General features: G+C 38.6%; 1 protein-coding gene across 2 annotated transcripts in view; it reads right to left on the reverse strand.

Moving 5' to 3' along the window:
* Positions 1-5510: 5510 nt before the first annotated feature.
* LOC110454201 (F-box/LRR-repeat protein 18-like) overlaps positions 5511-18183 on the reverse strand; it is a 38918-nt gene continuing 26245 nt past the window's right edge. For both annotated transcript variants that reach the window (XM_021503579.1, XM_021503578.1), the window contains exons 6-10: positions 17392-17480; positions 16896-17049; positions 9913-10048; positions 8191-8273; positions 5511-6887 (exon numbers count right to left, since the gene is read on the reverse strand). In XM_021503579.1, coding sequence (XP_021359254.1) covers positions 6731-6887; positions 8191-8273; positions 9913-10048; positions 16896-17049; positions 17392-17480 — 619 coding nt within the window. In that variant the 3' untranslated portion in view covers positions 5511-6730. The remainder of the gene's footprint in view (positions 6888-8190; positions 8274-9912; positions 10049-16895; positions 17050-17391; positions 17481-18183) is intronic.

Here is an 18183-nt window from a genome sequence, read left to right on the forward strand (position 1 = left end):
AAGCAAAACTGATAGCAATTCATCCTTGCATACTACTTGTCAAATATCATTACCTCGGTCCATTTGTTTATTTAGAAGTCATGTAAAGGATTTTGAACATATTTGACCCATGCCCATGACCCCTGTGACCTAGAATGCTAATGGCAAATTATCATAACCCTAACCATTTTTGATATTCAGAAGAAGACATTCAAGATTCAATCATATTTGACCATTCTGACCTTGAACATTAGAACAAACTTGATGCTGGAACAAAGTTATTCTAGGTCACAGGGGTCAAATATATTATAATCTTTAAACTGCTTCCTCTAATAACCAAAAGGACTAGGGTGATGACATTTGGCAAGTAAATTAAGGAGTTGCATGCTGGTATGAAGGGCTACCATAGTTGTTTAATCTCACAGGGGTCAATTGTCTTAAAAAAAACCTTAAAACACATTCTTTTGAATAACCAAAAGGACCAGGGTAATGATATTTTGCCAGGATCATGCTGGCATGAAGGACTTTCAAGTTTGTTCAAATGAATGACCTTGACTTATATTCAAGGTCACATAGGTCTGGCCGAATATCATCACCCTGGTCCTTTAGGTTAATCAGAAGAAGTTGCTAAAAGGTTTTTTTCCAGACAGTTGACCCCTGTCAACTTGAATATGGGTGAGAGTCAATCATTTGAACAAAGTTGGTAGCCCTTTGTCTCAGTATGCATCTGGCCAAATATCATCACCCTGAACGTTTTGGTTATTCAGGAGAAGTTGTTAAAAGATTTCATTTTATTTGACCCCTGTGACCTTGAATATGGGCAAAGGTCGTTCATCCCAGCATGATATGGTACTGGCCAACCTTTTCATCCTTGAAGTTTTGGTTATTCAGAAGAATTTGTTTAAAGTCAAAGGTTGATGCCAGATGACACGGCATAAGCTCACTAGGCACTAAGGGCCAGGTGAGCTTAACAAGAGGCCCAATGGCCCTGAATCGCTCACCTGGTATTAATCTCACACAAGTAGTTATCTTAAAAGTGGACTAATGTACAGCTACAGGCCAAATTTCTGTGTTCGATTCATTAGAATTTATTTTACGATTTAAACATATGACACCTGTGACCTTGAAAGTCGAAAACAAGGACATTAAGTTGAACAGAGTTATAGCCTTTCGTCCCAGCATGCTTCTGGCCAAATACCATTGCCTTGGACCTTTTGAATATTCAGAACAAGTCATTTAAAGATTTAAACATATTTGATCTCTGTGACCTTGAATATGAGTGAAGGTCATTCATTTGAACAAACTTGGTAGCCCTTCATCCCAGCATCTAACTGGCAAAATATCATAACCATAGGCCTCTTGGTAATTCAGAAGAAGTAGTTTAAAGGTTTTAAACATATTTGACCCCTGTCACTTTGAAGATGGGTGAAGGTCATTCGTCTTAACAAACTTGGTAGTCCTTCATCCCAGCATGTAACTGGCCAAATATCATTATCCAAGGCCTTTTGGTTATTGAAAAGAAGTTGTTTAAAGGTTTTAAACATTTTTGACCCCTGTTACTTTGAAAGTGGGTCAAAGTCATTCATTTAAGCCAACTTGGTGTGGGTCAAAGTCATTCATTTAAGCCAACTTTGAAAGTGGGTCAAAGTCATTCATTTAAGCCAACTTCATCCCAGCATGCTACAGGCCCAATATCAGTACCCTGGGCGTTTTAGTTATTGAGAAGAAGTCCTTTGAAGATTTTAACATATTTGACCCCTGTGACCTTTAAAGTGGTTCAAGGTCATTTATTGGTAGCCCTTGATTCCAGCATGCTACTGGCCAAATATCCTCATCCTAGGCCTTTTGGTTACTGAAAAGACGATGTTTAAAGTAACAAGAGGCCCATGGGCCTCAACGGTCACCTGATATATTTATACAGAGAATTGATTTTGTTTTTAACATGAACAGAAATATTATTCAAAGTGACAAAAAACAATAAAACCACCTTACTCAATATCTAGCATACAGATTTCAGACTAAAAAGGATTTGAAACTAGCACCTCTGATTCTTAACAAGGAAAATGAAGAAATTTTAGCACACTGACTCCTTTGAGCCCCACCCTACAGCCCTTGGGGGTAGGGCTGGCTCAAAATTTTCAAAGTATCAAACTGTCAATTCAAGGTTATAATTCCATTCAAGTTATTAACATGTAATATTCAAAGTATCATTTGCCATTATAAACCATAATAAATTTTGCCCCCCCCCCCTCCTTCCCCAGGGGGTAAACGTGAGACCTAGGGTCATAAACCTTAAGACCCTTCCATCCATGAAGAGTATTTGATTCTACCATATCTGGGTCTTGAGAAGAAGATTTTTGAAATTTTAGTCAATTCAACCCTTTTTGGCCCCGCCCCTCAGGCCCCTGGGGGATTGGGACTAAACCGGCCTCTATTTTATTTGACCTTTGTCCATGGAAGGTCCCTGCAAAATTTCACTGAAATTGGTTCAGGGGTTTTGGAGAAGAAGATTTTTGAAATTTTAGTCAATTTGCCCCTTTTTGGCCCCGCCCCTCAGGCCCCTGGGGGGTTGGGACTAAACCGGCCTCTATTTTATTTGACCTTTGTCCATGGAAGGTCCCTGCAAAATTTCACTGAAACTGGTTCAGGGGTTTTGGAGAAGAAGATTTTTGAAATTTTAGTCAATTTGACCCTTTTTGGCCCCGCCCCTGGGGGCTTAGGGCTAAACTGGCAACTGTTTTTGTTGACCTTTGTCCATGGAAGGTCCCTGCGAAATTTCATTGAAATTGGTTCAGGGGTTTTGGAGAAGAAGATTTTTGAAATTTTAGTCAATTTGACCCTTTTTGGCCCCGCCCCCAGGGGCGCCCCTCAGGCCCCTGGGGGCTTAGGACTAAACCGGCAGCAATTTTTGTTGACCTTTGTCCATGGAAGGTCCCTGCAAAATTTCATTGAAATTGGTTCAGGGGTTTTGAAGAAGTCGAAAATGTAAATTGTTTACGGACGCACGACGGACGACGACGGACAAAAGGCGATCGCAATAGGTCACTTGAGACTTTGTCTCAGGTGACCTAAAAAGTTGACGCCGGTCAGACAGACCATAAACCTGTTTTTTGTTGAGTGACAGATCTCATTTCAGTACGTGATACTATGCCTTGAGGAGATATAGAAGTATATAGCAAGTCTGGTGGATGTAAATGAAATAGCATGAAGGTATAATGGTCTGCAAAAAACTTATTGTCACCCAGCCAGACAACACATAATACCATGTAAGATTGTCATATAAAAATAGAGAATCGAATTTGGAACCCAGCAACATTTTGTTCAGTAATTCTTTGAGAAGCAAAATGACATGATTTAAGGTCTGTCCATGTAAATAGATTAATTGTTAAATGCTGTACAAACCAGTATTCCTCATATATTGATAGCAGTGATAATATATGGCTGATGAATATATAGCAAGGAAATTCATTTTAAAAAATGTAAACTATTTCATTGCATGAAATGTCGTTTTTAGTTCATGTTGTACAATACTAGAACCAATATTTTGTCTGCATTGTTACCGCATTTTCACCATTCATGAAAATGTATTATGTGGTAACAGGCTAACATTACAATCACACACATTCTTACCCGTTACAAAACCTCTTGGAGGAATATACCGAACATTTTACACCAAAACTTAAACCTTTTTCTCACAAAATTGATCTCTGAGATCCGAGAAAATAATTAACACTGTAAGCCAATTTCGGGTCTACATTTTCTACATATTGGCATATAACAGAAATTAAAAACATCTCAAAAAAACACCTTCCTGTAACATATTCTCTCTATCTTTACAGACACACCGTAGCATATGACCTTTCTTAAATCATTATCTGATCTTTCACTCTGTTGACCTGAAGCAAACATTACATATCATTCAATAACAAAAAGCAAGCAGTCTTTGTCTACCAATTCAAATTTTCTTATAGCAAAAATGTATTCTCTATTTTATTTTTAAACTAAAATGGGAGTTTTTCCCTGTAAACAAAATAATCAAAATAATATTGTTCTTGATCAATAAACAGGAAGTTTTATTTTATTAATTCCTGAATTAATTACATAATAACTTTTTCACACATGGAAAATAAAAGTTTTAGTTGGAAAATAATAACTTTGATATCTTCTAACATATTGTTCAAATTCACATTTTCTGCTTTCAATTTTCATTTTCATCATAAAAGTAAGAAGTTACTTAATGTGACATAAATTATGTCACAGTCTAATGGTGGTGTCTTGTCTTGACATGTGCGCATTTTGAAATAGAGTTTCTTCTTTCTTGATGAACACCCTACTTTACATGAAATATCACTAGCATCAAAACAAGAGGTTCAGAAAACCTGCATCACTAACCTAGATATTTAAGAGTCATGGGGAAATATAAAAGTAATATAATTGCAAATAAGAACCCAGGGATAGGGACAGACAATGGGCCAATCCTTGTATCCAAATTTTCATTCTCAGTAGTTGTACAGTTGTGGGATCGCTTAACGTTACAGGATGTGTAGTGTGCTCACAAAGTGTGCCAGTGTCAGTGCCGGTGGGAACATAGAAAACTGGGCAGGTCAAGGTTTCACACATTGTGTGGGCGTTGATATAAATATTGGAATGACATACAATAACAAGAGGCCCAATTGGCCTACATCGCTCACCTGGTATTATCTCACATATGTAACCTTAAAAGTGGAATAAAATAAAGCTGCAGGCAAAATATAAGTGTCTTGACTTCAAACCTGTTAAACAATTAAAACTCATTTGACCCACGTGACCTTGAAAGTCAAACATGGACATTAAGTTGAACAAACTTCATAGCCATTCTTCCCAGAATGCAACTTGCCAAATAACACAACCTTATATCTTTTGTTTAGTGAGAAGAGGACTTTTAAAGATTTATGCACTATGAAAGTGTGTCAAGGTCATTCACATCAACAAGCAATCACCCTGTATGTTTTAGTTATTCAGAAGAAGTCGTTGAAAGATTTCAACATATTGGACCCATGTGACCATGAATATGGGCAAAGGTCATTCCTTCAAACAAACTTTGTAGCCCTTCATGCCAGCATCCTTTTGGACAAATATCATCACCCTGGACCTTTTTGGTCATACAAAAGAAGTCGTTAAAAGGTTTTTAAGGCAATTGATCCCTGTGACCTTGAATATGAGTGAAGGTCATTTGTTTGAACAACCTTGGGAGCCTTTCATGCCAACATCCTTCTGGCCAAATTTCATCACCCTGGACCTTTTGGTTATACAGAAGGTTTTTTTAAAAGGTTTTCAAGACAATTGACCCCTGTGACCTTTAATATGGATGAAGGTCATTCATTTAAACAAACTTGGTAGCCCTTCATGCCAACATCTTTCTGGCCAAACATTATCACTCTGGACCTTTTGGCTATACAGAAGAAGTCGTTTAAATATTTCAACACATTTGACCCATGTGACCTTGAAAATGGGCAAAGGTCATTCATTTGAACAGACTTGGTAGCCCTTCATCCCAGCATGCTACTGGCCAAATATCGTAATACTGGGCCTCTTGGTTATTCAAAAGAAGTTGTTTAAAGTAAAAGATTAACGCCGGGCGGAAGACAGACGATAGACGCAGCACCATGCCATAAGCTCACCTGGCCCGTTGGACCAGGTGAGCTAAAAACTGTTTCTTTTTTGAGCTGTTACATACTTGATTTTAAGGTATGCTACCATATTTTAGTTAGATCAATAGGTTTATCTATATATGGGTAAATACATGTACATATATCTAATTTAAAAATGGTGATTCAGTTTTTTCTCAATAAACAATCTAAATTGACACGTGTACAACACATTTTGGATATGATTATGTGCATTAAGGAGGCAAAGTAGTCTAGTGGTAGGACGCCGGGCTTGATACCAAAGGGTTGCGGGTTCGAGTCACGTCACAGCGCTACATTGTATCTTTGAACAAGATACCTTACGCCTCTTGTTCCAGTCTACTCGGCGTAAATGATTTGGGATATCCTTAAATTGTTGGATATAGACAGGACTTTCTACAAGTTTTTATGAAGAAGGAAACATTTCAGTATTGCTTAGAGCCCAAGTTCTCTGCATAATACTACTTTTATAGTGTTTATGACATTACATAATTAATGCCATAGGCAATAACACAACCCACCCTCAATCCCTTTCTTACTTTTCATTCAAAAAAAGCATTATACATTCATTCAGTCATAATTTCTCTGACAGCAAAATTTCATCTTCAAAATCCATTTACGGTATTCTCTTCACTATTGAAATATGTCATGACAAGATTGAAAGGTTAGCAATATGATTGGTTTTAGACATCAAAAACTGACCAATTGCTGTGCTGATACCTATCAAGTGAAACTATGGGATTTTGAAGACTAAATTCTGGCCACATAATGAAAACTAGTGCTTCAGGTTAGAGTTTGACACCATAGGTCAGAGTTCACACTTTCAAAAAAGGTATTGATCACTTCCATTTAATTTAGATTAAGAATATTTATTGTTAGTCTGAGTTTGACTTTGTCTGTAAGTCACCTCTGTATGAGTGGCCCGGTCACAGACTTAGACCCTTGTGATCATGGTCTGAAATACCTTTACATTTGTACTCAAAAGTCAGCCTTTTCTACTGGCGAGGCTATTGCTTCTATGGATAATCTTTGAAAGATTATTGCTTCCTGGATGCAACCTCTTTGATCTTGTAAAAGGTAACAGGTCACCACTTCCAATTTGGTGGTCTGTCACTGACTCTGGAGCTGAAAATGGTGAGTTCCTCAAGATGTTTTGTAGGAATGTTGTTCATCAAACTTGGTGTGTCTGTGTCAAACAGAGGCCAGATGGACACCCTCAGGGCAGGACGCACTGAACCAAACCTGTCAATTCACATACCATATCTTCTGTAGAAATGTACAACTAGTGTATTTCTATTTAACACCCCCTCCCATTTAACAATGACTTCACACACAATAAGTTTGCATTAGAATCAGACATTGTGCCCAACAAGGAATGCGTGGGTGAGTGGAATTGTGAATTTGAAATTACCATTCAGTAAAATAAGCCATGTTTCAAGTATATAAACTAGCGGAAAAAAGAAACGGTGCATGCCTAAAATGTGTTATAAAATAAATGTGTATGACGTAGAACAACAAGGTTTTCAGGGACAATTTATTTGTTATTTATTGACAGTTGCATTTCATTTTCCACCTTATGAAATCAATAAGTTCCGCTCAGGAGTAACATAAACACAGCAGGGGTCAATACTGAGTTCACAAAGTTAATACCTCGTATGTCCACGCGTTCAATGGGCGACAGATCGGGGGATACAGCAGGCCAGGGCAACACATCAACGTTCTGCTGGACCAGAAAGTCCATAGTGACACGAGCTGTGTGTGGCCTGGCGTTGTCCTGCTGTAGCGTAATGCGACGTTGCTGCCCTTGCACGAGTGGAAAGAAACATTCTCCAACGCGAGGATACACTCTGGAACGGCCGTCACTATTATCCAGGTGGACTCGCGACTCGTCTGTAAACAAAATGCCTGCCCAATCCCGTCGAGTAAATCACAGATGCCTCCTGCACCAGTCCAGACGTGTTACACGATGATGTGGCAGAAGAACTGGGTGGATTGCAGGACGTCACGGACGGAAAGCTCGTTCACGCAATTGGTTCTGTACAGTTCTCGGGCTTATTGGTAGCAACCCAGGATTGTCCGTGCAGTCAAACATGCTGCTTGAAGCATACCAATAATCCGGAGGTGGTCATTTTCATTGAGCCTTGGCATAGCATTAATCACAAATTATTATGTTATAATGCTGTTTTTACTGTTCACTGGTCTCAACAGAGTGACCCAACAGTTGAAAAATAAACTTTCATTGTCGAATTGGATGGCTGGACGAGAAAAACGTGCAAACTGGTCAACGCCTATAGAGAACAAACTGCACGGGAAAAACTGTCAACGACACACGGATAGTGTGTATGTGTCATACTCGGTCATGTGTGTGAATTTTCATGTATATACAGTTGGTAATACATGTTCTATAACAATTCTCTGCATGCACAGTTTCCTTTTTCCGCTAGTATATTATACATTTTCTGCTTTTCTTGCATGACTTTTGATCTTGGTATATGTACCCGAGAAACATCATAATTTTAGAGGAGCAAAGTGAAGTAGAATCTACCTGTCTTCTACAGCTTTCTGGAGTCGCCGACATTGTGTCCTATTGGCATCAGTGAACAGCTGCAGAGCGACAAGGGAGGGGCACTGACAAGATAAACAATACCATCAGGATATTCACATTATAAGGCACAAAAAAAAACATTCTGGAAAAACCCATTGGAAATAAAGAGACCAGGAGATATCAATTAGCACTATGAGGATACATACATTTAACTAACAGTAAATATCTACATCCAATAAATCACTCATCTTCCAGAAAAACAAGAGATCTCATGGGCCTGTAGTGTTCATCTGACTGAAAGTTTGCTTAATGTATCCACCATCATAGATACTAAGTTTGTTTTGAACTCAGACAATAATTGAAAACCTATTTTGAAGTTTTTGATAACTTTTGTGCCGAGTCAATAAAGCTAGATGTCAGAAAATTAAAAGACATTTAGTCCAAATAGTAATCTAACACTGGAGGCAGGCAGAGGAATGAGTATTTACCCATACCTAATCAGTGGATGTTAGAATAGCACAGTGTGGCTTGGCGAGTCTTTTCAGCAATTACCAAGAATCAAGACACCGGTCATTTGCACTCAATGCTTGACAAAGAAAACAGAAGGTTTTGAAAGCTCGCAAAATTAGTCTTCAATTACTGTTTGTGTTCAAAATAAACTTAGCATTTATTATTCATACCAGTGTGATTAACCTGATTCTGAACATCCACCATCATTTACTTAATAATTAAAACAGAAACATAAATATGTCCTGGATTCAAAAAGATCACATTCAAATTAGATACCCAAAAACCCATTAGCTTATACATATTTTTTTCAAAAGCAGTGAATTTGAAAATTCGACTTCACCTATCATTAATTATAAAACAATTTAATACAATGGGATTCTGCAGGGAAATATATACAAGAGACCCATGGGCCTTAACGGTCACCTGAGTCCTACAGTATTTATTTTTGTTGTTGAAATATGTACCAATTTGAGTAAAAAATTGTTAAGTATAACGTTAACTTAAGTTTGTCAGGACCATGAGCTGATCTTTCCTAGACTGATTTTCAGTTAGATCGGCCTATTAGAACTTGTTTTTAAGTTTGAAATAGGTATTTTCAAAATAGCGGCCATGGCAGCCAAATTGTATTTCTGATAGACCAGCAAAATAACATAACAACACTTTGGCAGGACCATGAGTCAATCATTCCTACAAAGTTTAGGTTCAATCGGCCTAGCAGAAATTTACTTTAACTTTGAAATAGTTTTTCAAAATGGCGGCCATAACAAAGTGTTGTTATGTTATTTTGCGGGTCTATCAGAAATTCAATATGGCGGCCATATTGGATTTCTGATCGACCCGAAAAATGATCATTCCTACCAAAGTTTCAGTTCAATCGGCCCAGCAGAACTTGACTTTGAGTTTGAAATAGTTTTTCAAAATGGAGGTCGTGGCGGCCATATTGGATTTCTGATCGACCCGAAATATAACAACACTTGGTCAGGGAGATGTCAGTAACCTTCCCGTGAAATATTTATGAAATCCCTTTGCCAGTATTTCAGCTAAAGTTGAAAATGTAAAATGTTAACGGACGATGCACGACGCAGGACGAAGACGGATAGCAATAGGTCACTTGAGCTAAAGCTCAGGTGACCTAAAAATGGTCATTCTTATGATGAGAAGAATGATATTGTTTTCAAGAAAAATGCTGCCCACAGATATCAGCATACTTACATTGGCAATGAGGGATATAACAGAGGCAGAGTCGATTGTTCCTCCCCAGGACATAACACACACACGCTGTAGTGTCTTACAGGACTGGGCTGCCTTACAGAAGTGGGAGTCCACAGACTGGTAACCATGCTCTACCCTGTAACAATCCCACAAATAATCAGACTGGTAACCATGCTCTACCATGTAACAATCACACACATAATCAAACTGGTAACCATGCTCTACCCTGTAACAATCACACACATAATCACACTATAACTATGTTCTACCCTGTAACAATCACACACATTAACACACTGGTAACCATGCTCTACCCTGTAACAATCACACACATAATCAGACTGGTAACCATGCTCTACCCTGTAACAATCCCACACATAATCACACTGGTAACTATGTTCTACCCTGTAACAATCCCACACATAATCACACTGGTAACCATGCTCTCCCCTGTAACAATCACACACATAATCACACTGTTAACCATGCTATACCCTGTAACAATCACACACATAATCACACTATAACTATGTTCTACCCTGTAACAATCACACACATTAACACACTGGTAACCATGCTCTACCCTGTAACAATCGCACTGGTAACCATGCTCTACCCTGTAACAATCGCACTGGTAACCATGCTCTACCCTGTAACAATCCCCCACATAATCAGACTGGTAACCATGCTCTACCGGTAACAATCACACACATAATCACACTGGTAACTATGTTCTACCCTGTAACAATCACACACATTAACACACTGGTAACCATGCTCTACCCTGTAACAATTCCACACATAATCAGACTGGTAACCATGCTCTACCCTGTAACAATCGCACTGGTAACCATGCTCTACCCTGTAACAATCACACTGGTAACCATGCTCTCCCCTGTAACAATCACACTGGTAACCATGCTCTCCCCTGTAACAATCACACTGGTAACCATGCTCTACCCTGTATAAAAATCACACACATAATCACACTGGGAACCATGCTCTACCCTGTAACAATCACACTGGTAACCATGCTCTACCCTGTAACAATCACACACATAATCACACTGGTAACCATGCTCTACCCTGTATAAAAATCACACACATAATCACACTGGTAACCATGCTCTACCCTGTAACAATCACACACATAATCACACTGGTAACCATGCTCTACCCTGTAACAATCACACACATAATCACACTGGTAACCATGCTCTACCCTGTAACAATCACACACATAATCACACTGGTAACCATGCTCTACCCTGTAACAATCACACACATAATCACACTGGTAACCATGCTCTACCCTGTAACAATCACACACATAATCACACTGGTAACCATGCTCTACCCTGTAACAATCACACACATAATCACACTGGTAACCATGCTCTACCCTGTAACAATCACACACATAATCACACTGGTAACCATGCTCTACCCTGTAACAATCACACACATAATCACACTGGTAACCATGCTCTACCCTGTAACAATCACACACATAATCACACTGGTAACCATGCTCTACCCTGTAACAATCACACACATAATCACACTGGTAACCATGCTCTACCCTGTAACAATCACACACATAATCACACTGGTAACCATGCTCTACCCTGTAACAATCACACACATAATCACACTGGTAACCATGCTCTACCCTGTAACAATCACACACATAATCACACTGGTAACCATGCTCTACCCTGTAACAATCACACACATAATCACACTGGTAACCATGCTCTACCCTGTAACAATCACACACATAATCACACTGGTAACCATGCTCTACCCTGTAACAATCACACACATAATCACACTGGTAACCATGCTCTACCCTGTAACAATCACACACATAATCACACTGGTAACCATGCTCTACCCTGTAACAATCACACACATAATCACACTGGTAACCATGCTCTACCCTGTAACAATCACACACATAATCACACTGGTAACCATGCTCTACCCTGTAACAATCACACACATAATCACACTGGTAACCATGCTCTACCCTGTAACAATCACACACATAATCACACTGGTAACCATGCTCTACCCTGTAACAATCACACACATAATCACACTGGTAACCATGCTCTACCCTGTAACAATCACACACATAATCACACTGGTAACCATGCTCTACCCTGTAACAATCACACACATAATCACACTGGTAACCATGCTCTACCCTGTAACAATCACACACATAATCACACTGGTAACCATGCTCTACCCTGTAACAATCACACACATAATCACACTGGTAACCATGCTCTACCCTGTAACAATCACACACATAATCACACTGGTAACCATGCTCTACCCTGTAACAATCACACACATAATCACACTGGTAACCATGCTCTACCCTGTAACAATCACACACATAATCACACTGGTAACCATGCTCTACCCTGTAACAATCACACACATAATCACACTGGTAACCATGCTCTACCCTGTAACAATCACACACATAATCACACTGGTAACCATGCTCTACCCTGTAACAATCACACACATAATCACACTGGTAACCATGCTCTACCCTGTAACAATCACACACATAATCACACTGGTAACCATGCTCTACCCTGTAACAATCACACACATAATCACACTGGTAACCATGCTCTACCCTGTAACAATCACACACATAATCACACTGGTAACCATGCTCTACCCTGTAACAATCACACACATAATCACACTGGTAACCATGCTCTACCCTGTAACAATCACACACATAATCACACTGGTAACCATGCTCTACCCTGTAACAATCACACACATAATCACACTGGTAACCATGCTCTACCCTGTAACAATCACACACATAATCACACTGGTAACCATGCTCTACCCTGTAACAATCACACACATAATCACACTGGTAACCATGCTCTACCCTGTAACAATCACACACATAATCACACTGGTAACCATGCTCTACCCTGTAACAATCACACACATAATCACACTGGTAACCATGCTCTACCCTGTAACAATCACACACATAATCACACTGGTAACCATGCTCTACCCTGTAACAATCACACACATAATCACACTGGTAACCATGCTCTACCCTGTAACAATCACACACATAATCACACTGGTAACCATGCTCTACCCTGTAACAATCACACACATAATCACACTGGTAACCATGCTCTACCCTGTAACAATCACACACATAATCACACTGGTAACCATGCTCTACCCTGTAACAATCACACACATAATCACACTGGTAACCATGCTCTACCCTGTAACAATCACACACATAATCACACTGGTAACCATGCTCTACCCTGTAACAATCACACACATAATCACACTGGTAACCATGCTCTACCCTGTAACAATCACACACATAATCACACTGGTAACCATGCTCTACCCTGTAACAATCACACACATAATCACACTGGTAACCATGCTCTACCCTGTAACAATCACACACATAATCACACTGGTAACCATGCTCTACCCTGTAACAATCACACACATAATCACACTGGTAACCATGCTCTACCCTGTAACAATCACACACATAATCACACTGGTAACCATGCTCTACCCTGTAACAATCACACACATAATCACACTGGTAACCATGCTCTACCCTGTAACAATCACACACATAATCACACTGGTAACCATGCTCTACCCTGTAACAATCACACACATAATCACACTGGTAACCATGCTCTACCCTGTAACAATCACACACATAATCACACTGGTAACCATGCTCTACCCTGTAACAATCACACACATAATCACACTGGTAACCATGCTCTACCCTGTAACAATCACACACATAATCACACTGGTAACCATGCTCTACCCTGTAACAATCACACACATAATCACACTGGTAACCATGCTCTACCCTGTAACAATCACACACATAATCACACTGGTAACCATGCTCTACCCTGTAACAATCACACACATAATCACACTGGTAACCATGCTCTACCCTGTAACAATCACACACATAATCACACTGGTAACCATGCTCTACCCTGTAACAATCACACACATAATCACACTGGTAACCATGCTCTACCCTGTAACAATCACACACATAATCACACTGGTAACCATGCTCTACCCTGTAACAATCACACACATAATCACACTGGTAACCATGCTCTACCCTGTAACAATCACACACATAATCACACTGGTAACCATGCTCTACCCTGTAACAATCACACACATAATCACACTGGTAACCATGCTCTACCCTGTAACAATCACACACATAATCACACTGGTAACCATGCTCTACCCTGTAACAATCACACACATAATCACACTGGTAACCATGCTCTACCCTGTAACAATCACACACATAATCACACTGGTAACCATGCTCTACCCTGTAACAATCACACACATAATCACACTGGTAACCATGCTCTACCCTGTAACAATCACACACATAATCACACTGGTAACCATGCTCTACCCTGTAACAATCACACACATAATCACACTGGTAACCATGCTCTACCCTGTAACAATCACACACATAATCACACTGGTAACCATGCTCTACCCTGTAACAATCACACACATAATCATACTGGTAACCATGCTCTACCCTGTAACAATCACACACATAATCTCACTGGTAACCATGCTCTACCCTGTAACAATCACACACATAATCAGACCGGTAACTATATGCTATACCCTGTAACAATCACACACATAATCATACTGATAACCATGCTCTACCCTGTAACAATCACACACATAATCTCACTGGTAACCATGCTCTACCCTGTAACAATCACACACATAATCAGACCGGTAACTATATGCTATACCCTGTAACAATCACACACATAATCATACTGGTAACCATGCTCTACCCTGTAACAATCACACACATAATCTCACTGGTAACCATGCTCTACCCTGTAACAATCACACACATAATCAGACCGGTAACTATGCTATACCCTGTAACAATCCCACACATAATCAGACTGGTAACCATGCTCTACCCTGTACCAATCCCACACATAATCACACTGGTAACCATGCTCTACCCTGTAACAATTACACACATCCAGTTGTGTTTTCATAACAGTAATACGGTATCATACATCAGCTTTCTATATCAGGCACAGGGCACCAGGTAAAACTCCAGTCACTCATCAAATTGTTATCTACCTAGAGAGAAGAGCACAATGGGGAGAACGATTGTTAAATCGCACAGTTGTGCGTCCTATGTGTGAACAATGTGCTGACAGTATGTGAAGGATGTTGCACGATGTGTGCACGCTATTTTTGGTGCATTGTGCGGACGCACAACTGTACATAAAGTACTAAATAACATCACATTGCAGACTTAAGGTCTACTTAATACACATGCTCCACGCACTCGTGAATATATACGTCCGCTTTCTGACTCGTTAGAAAAACACAAGTGTGTGGTCTTGCTTTTATCACATACCTTCCGTATTTGGTAGAGATCGATACGAAGATTTTATAAACTTTGATATTTTTTGCAAATACCAGGAACTTTTCAGTTTGCCATGACAAGGGGGTTCCCATAAAAAGTACTTCCGTCTAGTAGGTAAATATACCAATCTGTATTGCACATGCGCAATACAGAATGTTGTATTTCATGGTCCAAAAATTGCTTGTATTACTATAAGAAAATTTAACAGGTATGTGATAATACTTAATACTAATACAATGTGGCCACAATAACAAGAGACCTTATCCCCATCCCACAGCTGGGTGTCTCTCCCACATCTAGTACATATCTTTTCTTAATACTACCGTTTATGGGTAGTTTCCCATACAGAAGAAAATTCCACTGTTCTTTGAAACTCCCCCTATGTGCTTAAAAATTCCCCTATTTTTTTTCTTTAAAGTTCAACAGTTAAAATAAATAATACGGCATATATACATTTTCTTCGCATGATTTAAACAAAAATTCTACAACTTTATGCGTAAAATTGCTTATAAATTGAAATATACTGCACACATGTATGTCGGACAAAACATTTATCTTTTACCTTCATGACGCTAGAGCCTTGTATTAAAATTTTAGTTTCCCCCAAATATGAAAAAAGGTAAGATTCCCCTAAAACCTACAGACTGTAGATTGATCCCTGATCAAACACCCTGTTCTAACTGCCATGCACACACACACAAACACACACACACACACAAATCTACTCGGGCCTCCCCGTCCCCCGTCTCTCAAGGCTCATGCATGGCTTCCAACTCTTAAACTCGACTCACTATGAGATTCTTCCCAAAGTACTTTTAACAAACCATAACTATTCCTAAACATATACTTCCTAACTGTTCATATCTAATTAGGCACATGCAATGATTCAATCTTCATTTCCCCTATCAACACAAATGCTAACAGTTGGCTATGTAACTCCACTTGTCGGATTCTGACAATCAATATTTCGTAGTTATGTTTAACTCTGTGGCTGATCACCTTTCTCACTATTTACTCATGCAGCTGTCTACATGTAAATCAAGGCACAACTTTAACCTGACTATAAGATGGAACTTTTAAACAAATTTAAGCTCTCTATTGATACAAACTCACATTTATATATTACCTGTCGAGCTTATATAGACGGGGGTATGTTCTTTTCAAGCATTATCAGCCCATTTTGTAAGAGATATTTGCGCACCTTTTTGAATAAATTTTAAGTTTTTGGATTCTGTTTTGACATCTTCAGCATTTGTTGTTTATCTATCTAAAAAATGATAAACAATGTAGACCTTTCAGAATGAAGCAGAAAGGACCATTTATATAAACAAAATTACTATAGTCACAAACAGACAAATCTGTTGCAGAACCTAGATGCTGGACTAAGAAAATGTATACCCCATCACAAATACCCCGAACCAATTAAACAGAGGCCATTTTACGGGGGCTCTACTGTAAAGGAAAGGTGTACCTGAGATCTTTGAGAGCTTTAAACTCTGGCAGGGCTTGGCAAAGTTGGCGGGCAAAGTTTGGGTGTCCCATCAGTCCTAAGTATGCAATGTGGAGCTGCTCTAAAAAATGGCAGCCTGTCGCTATGGCAACCAGACATGATCCAGTCATGATACCTGTAAAACCATTTGAGAATGGAAAGTGTAAACAAGGACATATATAAGCTACAAAGCTAAGCCTGGTTGACAGACAGAAAGATAGTAACCAAATCCTTTACACTATAACATAAATATACAAAATATAAACATTGTTTATTTATACACAATTACGAATCAAACTTTTCCAACTTATATTTCCCTTGTTGGTCTGGATGGAAGAATGCTGAGGTCTAGTATGAGAGGAATACAGAGTACAGTGAAGCGTATTAGTCCTCTTTCCCACAGGAACTGTACATGTCAAAAGACAATGATGTCCATATATACCAGCCAGTAGCACACTACATTTCAAAGGAAGCTCACCTGGAAGGCCAGCTAGCTGGAGGTATTTAAGGTGTTTCCACTTGCCGATACAGAACAGTCGCTGGTCATTGAGAGCTGTTGATTCAGAACTATAAAATAAGAACATTATTAATTATAAATCATTCGGTTGTTGAGTGTTAACAACCGTCAGAGAGACCGAACAAAATGTGTGCTAGATGGATCAGGTAGTTTTGTGTCAAAGTCACAGATTAAATAGATTTTAACATGGGGAAAAGCAAAAAAATAAACAAAATGTTCTTACAAAATGTTTACTTTATATATAAACTAATAGCTTGATTACTTTATATATAAACTAATAGCCCGGTGACTTTATATATAAACTAATAGCCTGTTTACTTTATATATAAACTAATAGCTTGTTTACTTTATATATAAACTAATAGCCTGTTTACTTTATATATAAACTAATAGCCCAGTAACTTTATATATAAACTAATACCATGTTTACTTTATATATAAACTAATAGCAGGTTTACTTTATATATAAACTAATAGCCTGGTAACTTTATATATAAACTAATACCAGGTTTACTTTATATATAAACTAATAGCTTGTTTACTTTATATATATACTAACACCACTTTTACTTTATATATAAACTAATAGCTTGTATACTTTATATATAAACTAATAACCCGGTAACTTTATATATAAACTAATACCACTTTTACTTTATATATAAACTAATAGCTTGTATACTTTATATATTAACTAATAGCCCGGTAACTTTATATATAAACTAATACCATGTTTACTTTATATATAAACTA

The sequence above is a fragment of the Mizuhopecten yessoensis genome, unplaced genomic scaffold, assembly GCF_002113885.1.
Source record: "Mizuhopecten yessoensis strain PY_sf001 unplaced genomic scaffold, ASM211388v2 scaffold7715, whole genome shotgun sequence".
Lineage (NCBI taxonomy): Eukaryota > Metazoa > Mollusca > Bivalvia > Pectinida > Pectinidae > Mizuhopecten > Mizuhopecten yessoensis.